The sequence below is a fragment of the Scyliorhinus canicula genome, chromosome 2 (assembly GCF_902713615.1).
Source record: "Scyliorhinus canicula chromosome 2, sScyCan1.1, whole genome shotgun sequence".
Taxonomy (NCBI): domain Eukaryota; kingdom Metazoa; phylum Chordata; class Chondrichthyes; order Carcharhiniformes; family Scyliorhinidae; genus Scyliorhinus; species Scyliorhinus canicula.
The window spans coordinates 2,375,441-2,396,098 of record NC_052147.1 but is presented as its reverse complement, the minus strand read 5'-3'; the positions used below and the strand labels follow the sequence as shown (position 1 = coordinate 2,396,098).

Sequence of the window (20,658 nt, the reverse complement as noted above, 5' to 3'; positions counted from 1 at the left end):
TGTCACAGCCTCCTATCTTGGAGAAGCAGGTCCCTTTCATTAAAGAGCAGCTCCACTTGAGCTGCAGTAAGTGTGCTATCAAGTCAGAGTGCAATCTCCATTAGTGGTGGTAACATCCATTATGTTATACACAGTAACTACCTGAAGGTATGATTTTTCTTTTTACATTACATTTTTCTCTATTTCCTTGATTCCAGATCCTATGAATTGACCAGGAAGGATCGGCTGTACAAAAATATCCAACGCATGCAGCAAACCTATGGGTTCAAACACTTCAACATTGTACCTCAGGCTTACATCCTACCCTCCGAGTTCCAGGAATTGTGGAGTAAGGACTTTACACAGAATTGTAATTTAGTCCAATCCAAATGATGCTACATCGAGTGCAGTGTGGGGCCTGTATTAGTTAGTGATTATATTACTCAAGCAGCAATCCAGGGAAAGTGACTTCAAATCCATTCACATCAGTGAACAAGAAAAATGACTATGATCAGATTCTCTGCTTCACTGATGCCCGATAGAGAAATAAACCTGTCATTCGTCATTGGTTTGGGCTTGTATGTATCTCCAGGCCCACTCCAGCATGCCTGAGTCTTAACTCAACCTGTGAAATGGCCCAACAGGATTCTTGGTTCCACAAAACCCCCTGGTTAAGGAGGAGGTCCACCATCACCGTCTCAGCCCTAACTAAGGAAAGGACAATAAATATCCACAGCCTAGAATGGAAAAACCAAGCACTTTGACAGGGTGTGGCTTAGAGTTGATTGACCCTCACTTCATATCCAAGAACGGGGTAGCAGGGTAGCATGGTGGTTAGCATAAATGCTTCACAGCTCCAGGGTCCCAGGTTCGGTTCCCGGCTGGGTCACTGTCTGTGCGGAGTCTGCACGTCCTCCCCGTGTGTGCGTGGGTTTCCTCCGGGTGCTCCGGTTTCCTCCCACAGTCCAAAGATGTGCGGGTTAGGTGGATTGGCCATGCTAAATTGCCCGTAGTGTCCTTAAAAGTAAGGTTAAGGGGGGGGTTGTTGGGTTATGGGTATAGAGTGAATACGTGGGTTGGAGTAGGGTGATCATTGCTCGGCACAACATCGAGGGCCGAAGGGCCTGTTCTGTGCTGTACTGTTCTAAAATGTTGCTAAAGGGACAGGTGATCTGCACCTGACCGCCTTTTTCTTTTTAAAAAAAAAAAGAATTCTTCCAATTAAAGGGCAATTTAACGTGAACAATCCATCCACCCTGAACATCTTTGGATTGTGGGGGTGAGGCCCACGCAGACGTGGGGAGAATGTGCAAACTCCACACGGACAGTGACCCGGAGCCGGGACTGATCGCCTTTTCCTGCTGCCAAATTAGATATTGCCTCATAGTTTTTTGTGAAGGGATAGTTTTCTCCCAGCCGCACCTCCAGGGATAAGGCAAATCAGAGTCTCTTGTTTGGCAATTCTGTATGCTCTGTCGGGGACCCGGTTGCCTTAAGGAGCTCACTGTTTAGAAAATTGCTGCTGAGTCCCATCCGAGTACTGTGGTCACACCCGGCTCTCGGTGTGCAGGTGGTGATGCCGAGTGCGGACAGCAACGACAGTGTGTTTGATCCTAACCCATTCCTAATAAGAGGGAGAATTGTGAGAAAGCTTAACTATTTCCATTGACCAATGTCTCGAAACTAATCTGCTAGATCCTTGATTCCATTTATGCTGTCTGCTTCAATGTCCTTTTCTGCTAACTTCTTTCACATTTCTATTTTTATTCCTCGTCGCTGATTTGTGCCCCATGGATTTGAACAGTGGAACATGGAATAAATATACCTGGAGCGACTTTGTAACTGTTTCAATTATATCAACTCAGAGCATCGAACTAGAATGTTTCCTAATAAGGTTCTATCAAACACCCCAGTTTCTAATTGGGTTGTGCTCCTGGACAGCTCCTGTTTGGATTCTGCCCAGGCTCTGGATCCTTGTTGGGCTAAACCCCGGAGACCAGTTTGACTAGGTTGTGTAATAGAAAAATTAGAATTCTATTAATAATTTCGTTCTAGTTGAAACTAATCAGAAACTGTTGATAATTGTTGATGTTAATAACTGCTGATGTTTATTTTATCTTTTTAAAGCTGCACATACAAAGGAAAAAGGACCATGGATTGTTAAACCAGTCGCATCTTCGAGGGGCCGTGGAGTCTACTTGGTCACGAATGTAAGTGTTTGTGAACAGACCCCACCCCCAACTCCTCCTGTAGGTCAGTGAAATGGCCGGTTAGACTTTGCCTCTGTTGAGTCAGCCCAACCCATCTGGGGTAGAACTGAGAGTGCTATAATTTGCCTTGTCTTCCAAACTCTGTAGCGGTGGGGGTGAAGCTTAGCCTCATGCTGAATCCCTGCTGTATGTCTTTCCCTCATCGGGTTCCTGCTCCTGAACCATGCAGGAAAGTATCTGTATGGACATATGGCGAAGACAGCTTGACTGTTCTACCTTCAATCCTGACCTCTTGTTGTGCTGTCAGGGTTTAGTTTAAAGGTAGAAAGCAAGACTTGTAGCCAACCTCCGGACATCCCAAAACAACTTGGTGAAGTCAGTTTGAAGTGTAGCCGTCAGTCTAATGCAGGAAACATGACCGTCAATATGTACACAGAAAGCCCCGACAAAAAAACAATGTGATAATGATCCGATAATCTGTTTTAGTGATGTCAGTTGAGAGAAAAATGTTGACCAAAACAGCTGAGAGTGCGAGGCCCAAACCATAGCTGATCATTGTGCTCTAGATCTCCCTTTTCTGTACCTCGGTAAGTTCACTTCTCAGTCGTGTTCTTTCAAAGCTGAATAACTAAGTTTCTCCAGTATTTCCTTCCAACCCAGTTCCTCCCATAATGGGCACAGACTTGTAACTTTTATATGATCAGCTTCCTGGGCTTGCATCTCAGTTACCGTAGCTGGACACCGCACTCTGCATGTGTCTGACTAGAATGCTGCAGTTTCAGTGACTTGCGTGCTGGTGCCAGGGTAGAGACAGGTTAAACGATGATAAAGACAGAAAATGCTGGATAAACTCAATAGGTCTGGCAGCACCTTTGGAGAAGTAAACACTGTTAACGTTTCAAGTCCATTGACCCTTCTACAGAACTTGTGCAGTAGGGTCATATGTACGGCAAACATTAACTCTGTTTCTCTCGACAGACGCTGCCAGACCTGCTGAGTTTTTCCAGCATTTTCTGTTTGATTTCTGATTTCCAGCATCCACAGTATTTTGCTTTTATTTAAGTATTAAATGATGGTTTATTGATCTGCACGTCTCTAACCGCTGGGCACCGGTTCGTTGTACTGCTCTCAAACCTTGTTTCTTATTTTACTTTCCAATGTTTTAGCCCAACCAGATTGCGACAGACGAGAGTATCCTAGTTTCGCGTTACATCCGCTCTCCGCTGCTAATAGATGGTATGTTACTTTTTTCAGCAGCTTGCACTTAATTTAATGGCTTTATTTGGACATCTTATCTTGTTCTTGTTAAATTGCGAATACACAATTAAGTGCTTCCTTCAAAACCCACTGTCTTTACAAGGGTATCGTCTTGCCACTGAGGGAGCAGGACTCTTAGACCCATCACCTCTGGCTGTATGGTCAGTGCCCAGTCATTACCCCACGTGTTCACAGATTTTAATGTTCTTTCCTTCCATGATTAGGAGTAAGACATTCTATGAAAAGTGCTTCATGTAGCAGTATGAATGGGAATTTAATTGTATTATTTTATTGAATATCCACTGTCGCCGAGTCCAATTGTAACAGGGTACTGGTTTGAAAAGAGCTAATGCTATCCACTAAACTCTCCATTCATGCTGCTGCACCATGTATTACATCCTTTTTTTTTCTATTCATTTTTGGGATATAGGCATTGTTGGCAAGGCCATCATTTATTACCTATCCCTAGTTGTCCTGAGTTTGATTCATCCTTGGTACCCTCCATTTCTACATATGCTGGCTATTTCTTGGCATGAACAGATTTGGGTCAGTTTTCATTTGTATGTTGATCCAACTTGTTCTTCCTGCTACACACTTGACCTCTGCATGACCTCCCCTCCTCTCTTTTAAACTTCTCCAATAATAATCGCTATTCGTGTCACACTAGCCCTACAGCTGCCTCCAAACTATCTGACATTGATCCCCCCCCCCCCCCCCCCCCCCTCATGTATTTCCCCCCTCCTTTTGCTACACCTTCAGCTGTTTGGATTGCTTTCTATTGAATTCCCTCCTTCAGCCGGTCTCCTCCAATACCTCTTGCTTTCTCTCTCTCAAACCCAAAGACTCTCCTTGGAAGCTGCCTTTTTGTGTCGTCTGTCCTTGTGTCCCATTCTTTGACTTCACCTCCATTTTCTTCACCTGTATTTCTCTGAAGGTGCTTTGTTCAGGCAAGATTTTCTGCTTGTACCAGAAGGAAGCCATTTAGCCCATTTTGTCTGTCAGCTCTTTGGTCAGCCAGTGAGAGCTATCCAGCTGTTGGTCAGCCAGTAAGAGCTATCCAGCTGTTGGTCAGCCAGTAAGAGCTATCCAGCTGTTGGTCATCCAGTAAGGGCTATCCCACTGTTGGTCAGCCAGTAAGAGCTATCCAGCTGTTGGTCAGCCAGTGAGAGCTATCCAGCTGTTGGTCAGCCAGTAAGAGCTATCCAGCTGTTGGTCAGCCAGTGAGAGCTATCCCGCTGTTGGTCAGCCAGTAAGGGCTATCCCGCTGTTGGTCAGCCAGTAAGGGCTATCCAGCTGTTGGTCAGCCAGTAAGGGCTATCCCGCTGTTGGTCAGCCAGTAAGAGCTATCCCGCTGTTGGTCAGCCAGTAAGGGCTATCCCGCTGTTGGTCAGCCAGTAAGGGCTATCCAGCTGTTGGTCAGCCAGTAAGAGCTATCCCGCTGTTGGTCAGCCAGTAAGGGCTATCCCGCTGTTGGTCAGCCAGTAAGAGCTATCCCGCTGTTGGTCAGCCAGTAAGAGCTATCCCGCTGTTGGTCAGCCAGTAAGGGCTATCCCGCTGTTGGTCAGCCAGTAAGGGCTATCCAGCTGTTGGTCAGCCAGTAAGAGCTATCCCGCTGTTGGTCAGCCAGTAAGGGCTATCCCGCTGTTGGTCAGCCAGTAAGGGCTATCCAGCTGTTGGTCAGCCAGTAAGGGCTATCCCGCTGTTGGTCAGCCAGCAAGAGCTATCTAGCTGTTGGTCAGCCAGTAAGGGCTATCCCGCTGTTGGTCAGCCAGTAAGGGCTATCCCTCTGTTGGTCAGCCAGTAAGAGCTATCCCGCTGTTGGTCAGCCAGCAAGAGCTATCTAGCTGTTGGTCAGCCAGTAAGAGCTATCCAGCTGTTGGTCAGCCAGTAAGGGCTATCCCTCTGTTGGTCAGCCAGTAAGAGCTATCCCGCTGTTGGTCAGCCAGTAAGAGCTATCCAGCTGTTGGTCAGCCAGTAAGGGCTATCCCTCTGTTGGTCAGCCAGTAAGAGCTATCCAGCTGTTGGTCAGCCAGTAAGGGCTATCCCGCTGTTGGTCAGCCAGTAAGGGCTATCCCGTTATTGGTCAGCCAGTAAGAGCTATCCAGCTGTTGGTCAGCCAGTAAGAGCTATCCCGCTGTTGGTCAGCCAGTAAGGGCTATCCCGCTGTTGGTCAGCCAGTAAGGGCTATCCCGCTGTTGGTCAGCCAGTAAGGGCTATCCCGCTGTTGGTCAGCCAGTAAGAGCTATCCAGCTGTTGGTCAGCCAGTAAGGGCTATCCCGCTGTTGTGCCCTGATTCCATTTGCATTAAATATTCAATTGCCCATCATGGCACATGGACTTACACCAGTCCATGCGGTAAAAGTATTCCTCGCACCCAATAATCCTCTGTCCAAATAAATTTCTCCCAACCTCTCCACTTGTTCTCTTAATGCTAATTTTAAATGATTGAACCCCAAGTTACTGAAATAGTTTTATTCACTTTCTCAAAACCTTCACCTTCCTGTAGCCTTGTTATATTGTGTTGGGCCTGTAGAAGGTGACTCGGTTGATGGAATGGACATTTCTTGTTTGTTGTACTTGTTCTGTATACTGAACGTAATGAGCAGAATCCCTCATTCCTGAGGCATGATGTAAAATATCCCAAGTCAAATCAAGCTGATTTTCTAAAGCTGTTCCTGAAGAATATTGGATGAATATGCTGTGCGTAATAAAATTGTAAATATAAATAGTCATTTCGTAGTATTGAACTTGAGTATTGTTGAAAAAATATTTTTTTGCTTCGTGTGAATGCACAAAGGAAATCTTCACCCCAAACCCTCACAGGCATTGAAATACATCAATTGATGTTATGTTAGCAAACACAGCAAAAAAGGTGGAGTTCTTTGTCGCAGGTTATCTTATTTGAGGGATGATTGTTGGCCAGGGCACCAGGTGAACTTATCTTCCAGTTGTGGGATGTTTAATATCCACCATAGCAAGTAAACTGGGAATTGATTTTCATGATACTGTCCTGGAGTTTCATCATAAACCCTGGCGATTAAACCTACAGGTTAAATCTCGGAGGCATTTATGTGGCCATCTGAACCAATCCACTAATCTGTTATTAGTCTGATTCAAAGGAGAGTGTGTCTTCACATGGAGTTATTTACTTCATTTTTACCATTGCAGACTTTAAGTTTGATGTGCGATTATATGTCCTGGTGACGTCCTACGATCCTTTGGTGGTTTATCTCTATGAAGAAGGACTGACGAGGTAGGAAATGTTTCATTTTTGTACTGATTATACACCACTGCGTTGTCATCTGTTTGTCAAAGTTTTCTTAAGTAGCAACAATTGCATTTTACAATGGGCGCGACTTAACGGAAACATTTCCGAAGGTCGTTTTGGCAGCGATTGGCAGGGTGGGTTTCTCGATGGCTGTGTTGGCGAGATCGCGGCCCGTGTTTAACAGCACTTTGTGCTGAAAATGAGCCCCCACCAGCTTCTCGCCATTACTGGCTGTCTCGCCGTCTGATTCGCCGGACTTGTGCTTCTGTCTCGCCACTAACAAGGGGGAGCTGCTTTTAATCTTCCCCCTGAGCACTCACTCCCAGTTAACACACAAAGCATGGAAGCACGCAGATCTGCTTCTCACTTTGGGGATGCTGACTTCAACTGGCTTCTGGACACCGAATGAGAGATGGGACATCCTATTCTCCCGAGGGGATTGGACGGCCAGCAGCTGGGCCACCGATACCGCCAAGGATCACAGGCCTGACCAGGGGGAGAGCAGTCACCAATAGCGAGGTTGGCCTGCGCCGTAGAGGTAAGGATCCACTGCCCCTTCACCCAGATGACCTGTCTCAATGACTACATGTCCAGTCTCTCGCAGGATCTCCATCTGATGGGGCTGGGCCATCCGGAGTCGTCCCCCCTCCATCCCTCCCACCACCCAATAGACCACTCGTATGAGAGTTCCGAGGAGACCACCATCGAGGCGCCACAGCTATCACACCATCAGCTTTCACCAGCACAAGAGGCGCACATTTCGGTGGGCAACATTAGTGGACGGGCTTCTGTTGAGCACCACACAGTTGCTGATGCACATCAGATGGAGGTAGGAACATCCAAGGGATGCGGCAGTTGGAGATCTGCAGGATTCCAGGACTCAGCTGATCCCAGTCAGATGCTGAACCTCTGGACAAGGTTCTCCCAGAGCTGAGCTGTCCTTCTGTCCCAGGGGGACCCTCAGGGCCCTACGGGTGCCGATTGGGAGGAGGAAGCGCTGGAGGCCTCCCCGGGACCTACCACCAAGGAGACAAATGCGTTCTCCAGTTCTTCTGAATCCCTGCTCCTGACACCGGCACCTCTCAAGGGTAGCGGGCAGAACAGGGAGGCACAGCAAAGCCAGTGGCACCGGTACGTCAGCCGGGGCCCTCCGGCTCCAGGCCCTCCAGAGGACGTCTGCCAAGGGCACCAATGGCCACAGGGTGTGAAAAGCTGCAGGCTGCCACCACCTCTGCATCCTGGGGACACACCAAGACGTAGCACTAAACCACATAAGATCAAGAAGATTGAGCATCACTGGGCATGGGGGTGGGTCACTGAGGGACACTGGGCATGGGGGTGGGGCACTGAGGGACACTGGGCATGGGGGTGGGGCACTGAGGGACACTGGGCATGGGGGTGGGGCACTGAGGGACACTGGGCATGGGGGTGGGGCACTGAGGGACACTGGGCATGGGGGTGGGGCACTGGGTGACTGCGCATGGGGGTGGGGCACTGAGGGTCACTGGGCATGGGGGTGGGGCACTGAGGGTCACTGGGCATGGGGGTGGGGCACTGGGTGACTGCGCATGGGGGTGGGGCACTGAGGGTCACTGGGCATGGGGGGGTAGGGGCAGTGAGGGTCACTGGGCATGGGGGGGTTGGGGCAGTGAGGGTCACTGGGCATGGGGTGGGGCAGTGAGGGACACTGGGCATTGGGGGTTGGGGCAGTGAGGGTCACTGGGCATGGGGGAGTTGGGGCAGTGAGGGTCACTGGGCATGGGGGGGGTTGGGGCAGTGAGGGTCACTGGGCATGGGGGGGGGTTGGGGCAGTGAGGGTCACTGGGCATGGGGGGTTGGGGCAGTGAGGGTCACTGGTCATGGGGGGTAGGGGCAGTGAGGGTCACTGGGCATGGGGTGGGGCAGTGAGGGACACTGGGCATGGGGGTAGGGGCAGTGAGGGTCACTGGGCATGGGGGGGTAGGGGCAGTGAGGGTCACTGGGCATGGGGGGAGTTGGGGCAGTGAGGGTCACTGGGAATTGGGGGTTGGGGCAGAGAGGGTCACTGGGCATGGGGGGGGGTTGGGGCAGTGAGGGTCACTGGGCATGGGGGTGGGGCACTGGGTGACTGCGCATGGGGGTGGGGCACTGAGGGTCACTGGGCATGGGGGGAGTTGGGGCAGTGAGGGTCACTGGGAATTGGGGGTTGGGGCAGAGAGGGTCACTGGGCATGGGGGTAGGGGCAGTGAGGGTCACTGGGCATGGGGGTAGGGGCAGTGAGGGTCACTGGGCATGGGGTAGGGGCACTGAGGGTCACTGGGCATGGGGGGTTGGGGCAGTGAGGGTCACTGGGCATGGGGGGGGTTGGGGCAGTGAGGGTCACTGGGCATGGGGGGGTTGGGGCAGTGAGGGTCACTGGGCATGGGGGGTAGGGGCAGTGAGGGTCACTGGGCATGGGGGTGGGGCACTGAGGGTCACTGGGCATGGGGTGGTTGGGGCAGTGAGGGTCACTGGGCATTGGGGGGAGTTGGGGCAGTGAGGGTCACTGGGCATTGGGGGTTGGGGCAATGAGGGTCACTGGGCATGGGGGGGTAGGGTGGGGAGATGGTGGGTGGGGAGGTGGTGGGTGGGGCACTATCTTTTGCTGGGGGGAATGGAAATATCAGCTGTTCACCATTAAAATCTGTTACACCTAGAACATAGAACAGTACAGCACAGAACAGGCCCTTCGGCCCTCGATGTTGTGCCGAGCAATGATCACCCTACTCAAACCCACGTATCCACCCTTTCCCCGTAACCCAACAACACCCCCCTTAACCTTACTTTTTAGTACACTACGGGCAATTTAGCACGGCCAATCCACCTAACCCGCACATCTTTGGACTGTGGGAGGAAACCGGAGCACCCGGAGGAAACCCACGCACACATGGGGAGGACGTGCAGACTCCGCACAGACAGTGACCCAGCCGGGAATCGAACCTGGGACCCTGGAGCTGTGAAGCATTTATGCTAACCACCATGCTACCGTGCTGCCCTGATACATATGAAGCCTCTGCCACGTTAATCTTCACAGCACGCCTGCCTGCATGCCCACCACGTGTTGACCTCAACTCCTCCTGCCCCCAGAGCCCAGTGGTCCATGAGCAAATGCCCCCGATGCAGACCCCATTCAGGGGATGGGTGTGACGCACTGTCAGCAGAAAGACAGCAGTCAGCCTTTGGCATAAACTGAGGAGTCCCAGAGCTTTCCTCAGAGAGTGATCCTCACTCTCCTGCCTTGACCCGCTGACAGTGCCGACACAGGCCTGTCACCCTGGGGTGACGGACACACAACCTGTGAGGGTATAACAGTGAAGTTTTGGTTGCTGTCCTCCATCCTCTGGCTCCTTCCCAGGCTTGTCCAACATCCCCTCCTGATCCGACTCCTCCTCCAAGATGAGGCTGCAAGTCGCTCCTCCTTCAGCATGTCGACCGCTGCTGTGCCAGGTTGTGAAGGACACAACAGACAACTACAAAACATGAGACCCTCTGTACTGCAGTACATCACCAGAGCGTTCCAGACATGGGAACCGCATACTGAGCATTCTGATGCACCGCTCAATTACAGCACTGATGGTAACATGGCCTCATTATATCGGGTCTCCATCTTGGACTCTGTCCTCCGCACTGGCATCATCAGTCAGGACCTCAGCGGGATACCCCTTATCCCCGAAGAGCGAATCCGTCATCCTGGGGTGGTCCTCGACGTCGAGGATCTCTGTAAGAATCCCTGTAAGAACACTATTCACAACACCCTATGCTGATCTTGCTCATGTATTTGCTTTGTTTGACCCCTTCTCCTACACTGTAACCAATCACTGTTTGTCGATGTACCATTTGTCAATGTTCTCTGTTGATTATTCTTTTGTCTACGTACGTACCGTGTATGTTCCCTTGGCCGCAGAAAAATATTTTTCACTGTAATTCGGTACATTTGACAATAAATCAAATCAAAATCAAATCCTAGTGTCCCAGAATGTAGCTGCTCTCTGGGAAGTGTGCACACACGTGCATGATCCGGAGGTGGTAGTCGCACACAGGTTGAACATCTAGGGAGAGGAACCCCGTCTTGTTAATGATGGGCGCCCCCTGATGTCCCAGTGTGTGCAAGGCATCAATTACCTGGGGCATCCCGGTGATGGCAGAGAATCCAGCGGCCCGGGGATCTGGGTGGGCTTGCTCCAGCTCAAAGTTAATATAAACCCTTAATGCCTGGGCATCAACTCTGTGGCCTCACGGATGCACTTGTGGGCTGCAGTTTGTGAAATGCTGCACAAGCCCACGCTCAAGCTCTAGAATGAACCGGTGGCATAAACGTTCAGGGCTGTGGTGACCTTCCCGGTCATTGAGAGCAGGTGTCCTCCTCCTCTGGGTGCCAAATCTGAGAGGGCTTGGCACAGTGACCTTGATTCGATTCCGGTCACTGGTGACTTGTCTGTGTGGAGTTTGCACATTCTCCCTGTGTCTGCGTGCGTTTCCTCTGGTTGCAAGTTAGGTGGATTGGATGTGCTAAATTGCTCCTGGGTGGGATTATGGGTATAGGCTGGGAGATTGGGCCTAGGTAGGGTGCTCTTTCAGAGGGGTGGTGCATATTCGATGGGCCGAATGGCCTCCTTCTGCACTGTAGGGATTCTATGAACAGAAATGGAGATGAGCCCAAGAATGCGGTAATATGCCCAGAGCTTTCTCTTAGAAATGATCTGCCCATCAATGTGTGACTTGTTCCACGTATGTGCACCATTCTCCGTCCAGAAGCCACAGTTGTGCAGGCCCCTCCCATATGGCCCAATCTCACCGGAATCAAGTCCTGGTTTCCGCATATTCCACTGGTACTTGAGGAGTTGTTGAACATCCTTTAATTCCAGCATATGTCACCAGCGGTGACGTGCCAGTTACATGCAACAATAAAAACAGCAGCAATCTGCGAAAGCATTTCATCAACAGCATCATCAGGTGGTCCATTTGGATCAATGTTGCACAGCAGGTCCTGCAGCGTCTTCTTGCTTCAAACCGGATTGCCTTCTGGACTTGTGCTTCCTCCTGAGCCTGGTGTTTCAGGACCCAGGTATCTTAGAAAAAATTGTCCTTCAGTCCGGCTGCAAAAAAGGAAGGAAACAGCAACGGCAGCCACCAGCAGGAGCAAGTCGCAAACACAACCAGCAGCTGTGAAGTGCTCTCACAGCTAACAAGGTCAATTCCTTATTAGCCTTCAGTTGTGAAGCTAGAGGCTGCTCATGGCCCAAGGGAGTTAAGATGACCTTCAGCATAGAACCAAGAGCGGGGCTCTGTCCTGAAAGAGTTTGGTCGGACAGACGGGCAGCAGCTGTAATTATCCTTTTATGCACGATATTTAAAGATGACTTGAAGGCCTCACAGACAAAAAGCCTAAACTCCCCCCCACCCCTCCCCTCGGCCCAGGGGTGACCCCCAACCTTGAATGTTTCAGCCTCCCAACCAAACCCAACCCATGAGGGGTCCCCCACAGCCCTCAAGCACTGGGGTAGCAGCTCCAGTGCCTTTGAGCTGCATGTCAAAAAAATGGAAATGGCTCCTCACCTCCTCAGCCCCCCTCAGCAGCCACTGTACGTGTTTCACATTTTTAAAAAGGAGCGTTGAACGACACCCGTGTGATTTCTTGCTGGGGAGCCAGTTAATGTCCTGGAGGCCGTCACTTCAATCTTGCTAATGAGTTGGAAATGAATGTAAATTGGGGTTAATGATATGCTCCCCATATCTGGGCAAGACCTGGAACTCTCAGTCGGGAGTGGGTGGGTTGGATGGCAAACTGATTCACCCCGGTGTGAATCTCGGTTTTGTCCTTTCCCGCTATTTAACCAGCACCGTGCTAGGTGCAATGCAGTGGTTAGATCGCGCCCAATGCCTTTATGCAGGTGCTTCTGGAGGTATAAGGAAGACAGCAAACCAAATGAAGATTAAAAAAATAAAGTATGATATTTCATTGGGTACCAGGAGTTTACCTCATCTTCACATATTCCGTTCTTACAGCACCACTCCTCCAGACCCTGCAGCTTATTGCAGACAGGAGGAACAGGAAAATGCCATTCGACTCCTTGAGCCTGATGCATAGCATAGTGGTTTTCGTTAAAATAGCATTTTTAGTTAAAGGACTCCTTTTCAAATGGATTAGTAATCACAGCCCCCATCCAAATTATAATATTATATAGTGCCCAGAAATATGGAAGTGGGACGTGTAAGGACTGTTTTAATAAAGCTTTTAAGAAAACTTATATTTATTTACTGTTGTAATTTGTCTGCTTTTAACTGCAAAGTCTAGTGTGATGTTTGGCAATGACGCTTGTAAATCATTCCCCAATCCAGATGGGATATGTCGATTTTCTTCATTACTGCCAAAGCAGAAAATGATGCTTGTCATTGGGAAAGTTAGCAGTACTTCCATTGCTTCTTTAATCAATTCTAGTTCTTGTAACAGTAGGTGGCTTAAAGTGGGAAGATGTGTGTTCCTGAACTTAATTCTATGAGTGGTTGCAGGTTATTTCCACCAACTGCACTTGGGCAACAAAATATCGAACAAATGTTGAAAATAGATCCCAAACCCAATCTACATATCCATGTTTATATTTTCAAAATAAACACTGAAATCCTCTGGCAATGTTGGGAGATGAGCAATGTTCCTTTCACATATTCAGCTGCCATTGTTTTGAATGCTAAAGTCCTTAATACCTGGAACATATCTGAAACTCTGTAGCTGAGTTTAATTTTCCAAACCTCCATTTTCATCCTAAAGTTAGTAGCCTGGTTGCTCACCTCAAACATTGGTTTATTGCCCCTTGTATTGATCGAATCAGGAGGGTGTGCAGAGGAGATTCACTAGGTTAATCCCAGAGCTGAAGGGGTTGGATTATGAGGAGAGGTTGAGTAGACTGGGATTGTACTCGTTGGAATTTAGAAGGATGAGGGGGGATCTTATAGAAACATTTAAAATTATGAAGGGAATAGATAGGATAGATGCGGGCAGGTTGTTTCCACTGGCGGGTGACAGCAGAACTAGGGGACATAGCCTCAAAATAAGGGGAAGTAGATTTAGAGGAACTTCTTCACCCAAAGGGTTGTGAATCTATGGAATTCCTTGCCCAGTGAAGCAGTTGAGGCTCCTTCATTACATGTTTTTAAGGTTAAGATAGATACTTTTTGAAGAATAAAGGGATTAAGGGTTATGGTGTTCGGGCCGGAAAGTGGAGCTGAGTCCACAAAAGATCAGCCATGATCTCATTGAATGGCGGAGCAGGCTCGAGGGGCCAGATGGCCTACTCCTGCTCCTAGTTCTTATGTTCTTATGAATCAGCATATTTAACAGGTTAAAAATGCAAGTTTTGGTCTAGGTTTCACAGGTGGGTAAGTGACATAGAAACCAAATCCAAAGGGAAACATGGCAAACTATCACAACCCTTTTTTCTATTTCTATTTTCTATGATAAGATATGTGTACTGAAATCAGGACCACAAATTCCAGTAACACTTTTGGAGATTTTAAAATATTAAGACATTTATTAAGAAAAGAAAACTTAAACACATAAGATTACATTTACACAGTTAAAACTTAGTCATCCAAAACATTTCCCAAAAGGATTCTTACTTGGTTAGACTCACAGATAAACACCTCTTTCGGCAACAGTCTGTTAAAGATATTTATTTTATAAAGACATTCTAGTAATATTACAACAGGGCACCCTATTGTTATGTAGGGGAGGTGCATCAGAGGGTTCTCCCTCTCCTCCTCTGCTGGGGAAATTCCAAGACATTTTAAAACATAACCCTGCTTTATTTGATGTTTTAGTCTATTGTCTTTACTCTTCTTTTAAAATTACAGCTCTCAGAATATCAAATCTTTTATGTTCTACTTATTGTTCCCACTTTGGGTAATTTAATAATTTTTGCTTTATTTATTTATGATGTTTTTCAAGATTAAACCTCTTTTACTTCCTTTTGAAATTTAACAACTGAATACAATAAACGTTCTTCAACTCCTAATGCAAATTTCTACTCCTGTCTTATTTACTAGTACAACATCCAACTTGGCCATATTCATTTCATGTGCACGTATTTCACACCTCACATCTTTGATGTCCTTCACATTGCAGACACAATCCCCAGATTAATTAAATTATGTTCACACATAAAGCCCGATTTACAGAATGCCACATTAGACACCAAAAACATTAAAAAAATAATACCCTCTTCTCAATCTTCATAAGTGATCAGAGATGTTTCAACTAACGCCAGATCATACATAGAGTGACAAGCCAGCAGCTCTTTGCAAAACGCAAAACACTTTCTGGGACTCTGGTCATCCCCCAGTAATGTACTTCTGTGTGAAGCAATAATCTTTCATGTCTTGTTTCCATTTATGAATACATTTTTAACAAATGTGATTTGACAGGTCTGGACTTCACACAATTCACAGCTGCATTTAATACTGCACGTAATTTAGGTTTATTCCTTTTGAAGCAATGACTTAGGGGTGCAACATGCAATGTGTCACCATGGCCTGTGGGTTAATGGCCCTTATTCTTGCAGCAAGAACTCCTACTGCCTGTTACTCTGGTAGCACTGGCTGTGCAAACAGCAACACAGTTCTGCCATTTGAATATTGCTTATTTCCTCATTCATTCTGGTGCTAAAAAGGAAAATCTTCTCAATCTGCGGTACAGCATTCAACTTTAGTGCTCACCAACACTTGTATATTTCTACAGCAGCTGGAATTATCAGCTCCTCTCCAACAACATATGCTTTCTTGTTTATCCATTGGAAACATTACTCAGGAGGTTGTCACGACCTTCTCTTGAATCAGTATTATTGATATTTAAGTTTTCTGATAAACCTTTTGGTTGTCTTTTTGTTCAAAGACGTCTATCAGTTTTTCTTTACATTCCCAGCATTGTTTAGGTTTTGCAGGTTTAATTCTTTCATCAGATAAAATTAATAAGCACGTGACACGCTGTGACCATCCATCACTTTGCTCCTTGAATCCAAATTCTCTAAAACTCGCCTCGTCCTACGAAGTGCTGTGAAGTCCTGGGCAGAAGCCTTCCATAGAAGGTTAACCACTCTGCAACAGCTGGCTTTATTTCACAGTGAAATCCCCAGATGCAAGACATCAATTTAAATTCACAGCATGCTGTATAACTCCAGTCAGTCCAAAGACCATGGCTGGATAAAGTTTCAATGTTCTTTAATGAAAACAGATATTCTCCGATCAGCTGCTATAGCCAAGTTTTTTTTCTTTTGCTAATTTTGTTTTTTGCTGATCCTCTTGTTCACAGCTCAGAGTTTGGGGTTATGGTCACAATGGCTGCACAAAGTATTCCTTGGATTGGTTCACAGCTGAGGTGTCCTGTGATTGGATGAGATCACTTTAACCTTTAGCCACATTGACCTGCAACCTGTGTAAGAGTGGTGATGATTACAAGTCAGGTGGTAATCAGAATGTGCTTCCTTTGCAACCAGCACCTCCCAACCACCATGTGCCTGTGAACCCCAATTTGGCAACTTGCAACCAGGAAGCCATTAAGTGCCCTTGAGCCTGTAGACGAGTCAGCCGCTTGAACATATCCCGCCATTAAGTTAAATGACGGCTGACCTGAATTGTAACACTGTTTATCTGACTTTGCTCCATACCCTTTGATAATCTGTCAGTCTTGGATTAGAAATTTTTTAATTGACCCCCTCCCAGCCTGAACAAAACTTGTATTCAACAGAAACATAGAAAATAAAAACAGGAGGAGGCCATTTGGCCCTTCGAGCCTGCTCTGCCATTCCTTATGATCATGGCTGACCATCAAGTTCAATACCCTGATCCCGTTTCCCCCCATATCCCTTGATCCCTTTAGCCCCAAGAGCGATATCGAATTCCTTCTTGAAATTAGACAATGTTTTTTGTCTCAACTACTTTCTGTGGGAGTGAATTCCACAGATTCACCACTCTCTGGGTGAAGAAATTTCTCCTCGCCTCAGTCCTAAAAGGTTCACCTATCCTCAAACTATGACTCCTAGTTCTGGACTCCCCCATCAGCGGGAACATTCTTTCTGAATCTACCCTGTCTAATCCTGTTAGAATTTTGCAAGTTTCTATGACTCCAGTGAATATAATCCTAACCGACTGAGTCTCTCCTCATATGACAGTCCCACCATCCCAGGAATCAGCCTGGTAAACCTTTGCTGCACTCCCTCCATAGCAAGAACATCCTTCCTCAGATAAGGACACCAAAACTGCCCACAATACTCCAGGTGTGGCCTCACCAATGCCCTATACAATTGCAGTAAAACATCTCTATTCCTATTCTCAAATCCTCTCACTATGAAGACCAACATACCATTTGCCTCCTTTACTGCCTGCTGTACCTGCGCGCTTACTTTCAGTGACTGATGCACAAGGACACCAAGGTCTCTGAGTATCCACCTCTCTCAATTTACACCCATTCAAATAAGAATCTGCCATCCTATTTTTGCTACCAAAGCAGATAGCCTCACATTTAACTACATTATACTGCATCTGCCCACTCACTGAGCCTGTCCAAATCCCGCTGACGCATCTCTGCATCCTCCTCACAGCTCACCCTCCCTCCCATCTTTGTTTCATTGGAGATAATACATTTAGTTCCTTCGTCTAAATCATTAATATATCATGTGAACAGCAGGGGTCCTGTCGCAGATCCCTGCGGTACCCCACTAGGCACTGTTTATTCCAACTCTTTGCTTCCTGTCTGCTAACCAGCTTTCTATCCATCTCAAGACACTACCCGTAATCCCATATGCTTTACATATTAATCTGCTATGTGAGACCTTGTCAAAAGTCTTCTGAAAGTCTAAATAAACCACATCTACCGGCTCTCCTGGTCAACTCTACTAGTTACATCTTCAAAGAATTTTAGTAGATTTGTCAAGCATGATTTTCCTTTCGTAAATCTATGCTGACTTTGTCTGATTACACCTGCTTTACGTTAAGACATCTCAAGGAGCTTCCTTGGAGCATTATAAAGCAAAATTTAACACACAAGTGAAGGGCGGCATGGTGTTGCAGTGGTTAGCACTGCTGCCTCACGACGCCGAGGACCCGGGTTGATCCCGGCCCCGGGTCACTTTCTCCCCGAGTCTGAGTGTATCTCACCTCCACAACCCAAAGATGTGCAGGGTAGGTGGATTGGCCACTCTAAATTGAAAAAAACAATTCGATTCTTAAATTAAAAACAAATAACACACGAGATGCCAGGGCAGATGGCTAAAAGTGTAATCAAATATTTAGGTTTTCTGGAGCGTCTTAAAGGAAAATAGAGGTGGCGAGGTTTCGGGATTGAATTCCACAGCTTAGTGCCGAGGCAGCTGAAGGCACCACCACCAATGGCGGAGCGATTTGAAATCAGGCATGCTCAATAGTAGTAGGTATCTCGGAGGTTAGTGATCCAGATAAGATCCTGGGAATGGGAAGAGTAAGGCTATGGAGGGGCTTGAAAACAAAAATGAGAACTTTCAAATCCAAGCTGTAGCCATCTGGGATGGCCACTTCTAACTAGGTACAGAGAAACTCGCAAAGACTGATGGGTAAATGGACAAGCCAAGAATGAGGCAGGCTCAGAGCCTGAAATGCATATTTGTCAGCAAAGTCCAGACGGCATCGAAACTCTGTCCCGTTAGCATGTTAATCAGGCTGATTAGCAGGTGATGGCCCATCTCCCCCAACACAAAGAACTGGTACGCCAGCAACTGGGACAGTCCCAGACATTTCTGCGCCACTCTCTGTCCAAGGAAACGCAAACAACGGGGTCAATGACCGCTTGGGACATGCCCAGCCATCCAGATCCCCGCCCACTTATTGGCTAAGGAATCAAACAGAGTGATCAGGGATCACACAATTAGTAGGCCCAAATCAAAGGACCGCCCAAAAAAGTCCCCCCCAAGTATAAAGGAAGAGTTCGCCATATGTTCGCTCTCTTTTGGCCTTGGTAGCCGGGTCACGGCCATCGCCAACTGCAGCAACACCAGAAGCGAGTTCGAGTTCAACGCCCACTACTGGCCGGATGGGCCCAGCTCAGCAGCAGTTACCACTTCCAACCCAAGAGATCCAGAATTGAACAGCGGCCACTGTTTCCTGACCTGAACCGGGTGCCCGAAGTTAAGTACAGGTTGTTTAGTAATAGGTGTAGTTGACTGGTAGTGTTTATGTTGCATGATTGATTGTATGTAAATAAAGTACCCGTGACCTTGAACTAACTAACTGGTGTTTGGCTCTTTGATTGATAGCCGGTTGAAACTTGTGGTGGTATCATTCGATGCCTGGCGACTCTAAGCATTCGGACATAGACAATATAGAAAGAAGGCAAATTCCCTGATTGCCCTAATTGGAACAGAGCCACAGAAAGACCTAGTAGTAGAGAAAACGCACAACAGTTATTGGCGACATCTGACAGGACTCGACCCAGAAGTGACCGTGTCACTCCGAGAGAACCCACCAAAGCATTTGCATTAGAATCCAAATTGCCAAAGTAAAAGAAACCACAAGCGAAACCAGTATCGATCAAACCCCCAGAATTCGGAAGTGTGTAATTTGCATGTGTACTAACAAAGGGATATAAGGTAAACTCGATAGATTTTGTTGCGTGAAACTTTCAGGAGTTGCGTAAACCGGAAAATAGCATAAGCCGTACCCGTGTTTGCACCACCGCTTTATTCCCCCTTGTTCCAAATTTCTTGTAAGAGACAGAAGAGTAATTGTAGGGATGGCCATGAAGGCAATGGAACGCCTTGTGCATCCACAAGAGCCTGAGGTCGCAGTGACCAATAGATCAGAACAATGTCCCCTATGGGAAGATGAGATCAGGAAGTACCTAAAGGGGAAAGGATGGCCCCTATGGTCTACGTTTTGCACGAATGAAGAGACAGGTCCTGGCAGCATAGGTCAGACTTGGTGGGACAGCCTGACCGAGATCCATTAAAAAGAGTTTGACTAAGGTTCGTAAGCCGATGGCAATCGTGTCCTGTCTGGCACAATTGCGAGGTACAGAGGAGGTCGTGAAGATGCTCCACAAGCAGCTGGAGGAGAAAGAGAAAAGTAGAGAGGAAGATTTAAGTGAGTGCGAGAAATTAAATGTACAGCCCTGGAGCAGTTAGCAGCGAAGGACAAGGAAATGGATGATGTCAAGAGGTGCACATCAATCCTGTCTCGCCCACCTTAGCAGCTTCCAAATCCAATATGATAAGGCCTATCAGGACACAGCGTGCGCTACTGGTAAGAGAAGAGGCAGAGAATCAGGTACAGTAGCTAAAGAAACAGTGCGAGGACCTAAAAGCAGCCCTCCGAGCACTCCACAGTTCCACCACGGAACAGAGACAGAGTTCGGTAGACCACGCCAAATGCAGGCAGCAAATTGCAAGGTTGCAATCCCTGCTATCAGTTCAAAATAGGTTTAGAGACACCTTTGGCCCACAGCTAGGCCAGGAAGATGGCCCCAATTGGCAGGAACTCAGTGAAACGGCCCAACGGTACGTAAGCGAGACTGAGAATCAAAATAGAGCCCCCCAGGCCCCGAAAAGAAAAGCACCCGCCCCCCCTGGCTGCACAGGCAGCACCCAACCCAATTAACCCCATCACCACATAGCGCAGGGTGACCACGAAAGACCAATCCGATTTCGCGTACACCATCCCATTATCGATCACCCAGTTACGAGATGCCCGCGAGAAGATAGAAACGTTCCACCCCACATCGGACCCACATCACTTTTTCGAGTTAGTAAAACAACAAACCCTTATGTATGGTTTAGACGAGCCGGAGCAGGTTAAGCTAATAGTTATGTGCTTAGACCCCTCAGTTAGTTCAGCTCTTCCAGACCTACAAAATGTAGGAGAAGGTAGCCTCCAAGAAATGAAAACGGCCATTTTAGACGCCATAGGATA

At 47.6% G+C, this 20,658-nt stretch overlaps 1 protein-coding gene across 3 annotated transcripts in view; it reads left to right on the top strand.

Moving 5' to 3' along the window:
- Positions 1 to 20,658, top strand: part of ttll5 (tubulin tyrosine ligase-like family, member 5) — a 509,143-nt gene that overhangs the window by 47,711 nt on the left and 440,774 nt on the right. For all 3 annotated transcript variants that reach the window (XM_038821737.1, XM_038821754.1, XM_038821747.1), the window contains exons 6-9: positions 198 to 328; positions 2,107 to 2,189; positions 3,356 to 3,425; positions 6,615 to 6,699. In XM_038821737.1, the coding sequence (XP_038677665.1) occupies positions 198 to 328; positions 2,107 to 2,189; positions 3,356 to 3,425; positions 6,615 to 6,699 (369 nt within the window). The remainder of the gene's footprint in view (positions 1 to 197; positions 329 to 2,106; positions 2,190 to 3,355; positions 3,426 to 6,614; positions 6,700 to 20,658) is intronic.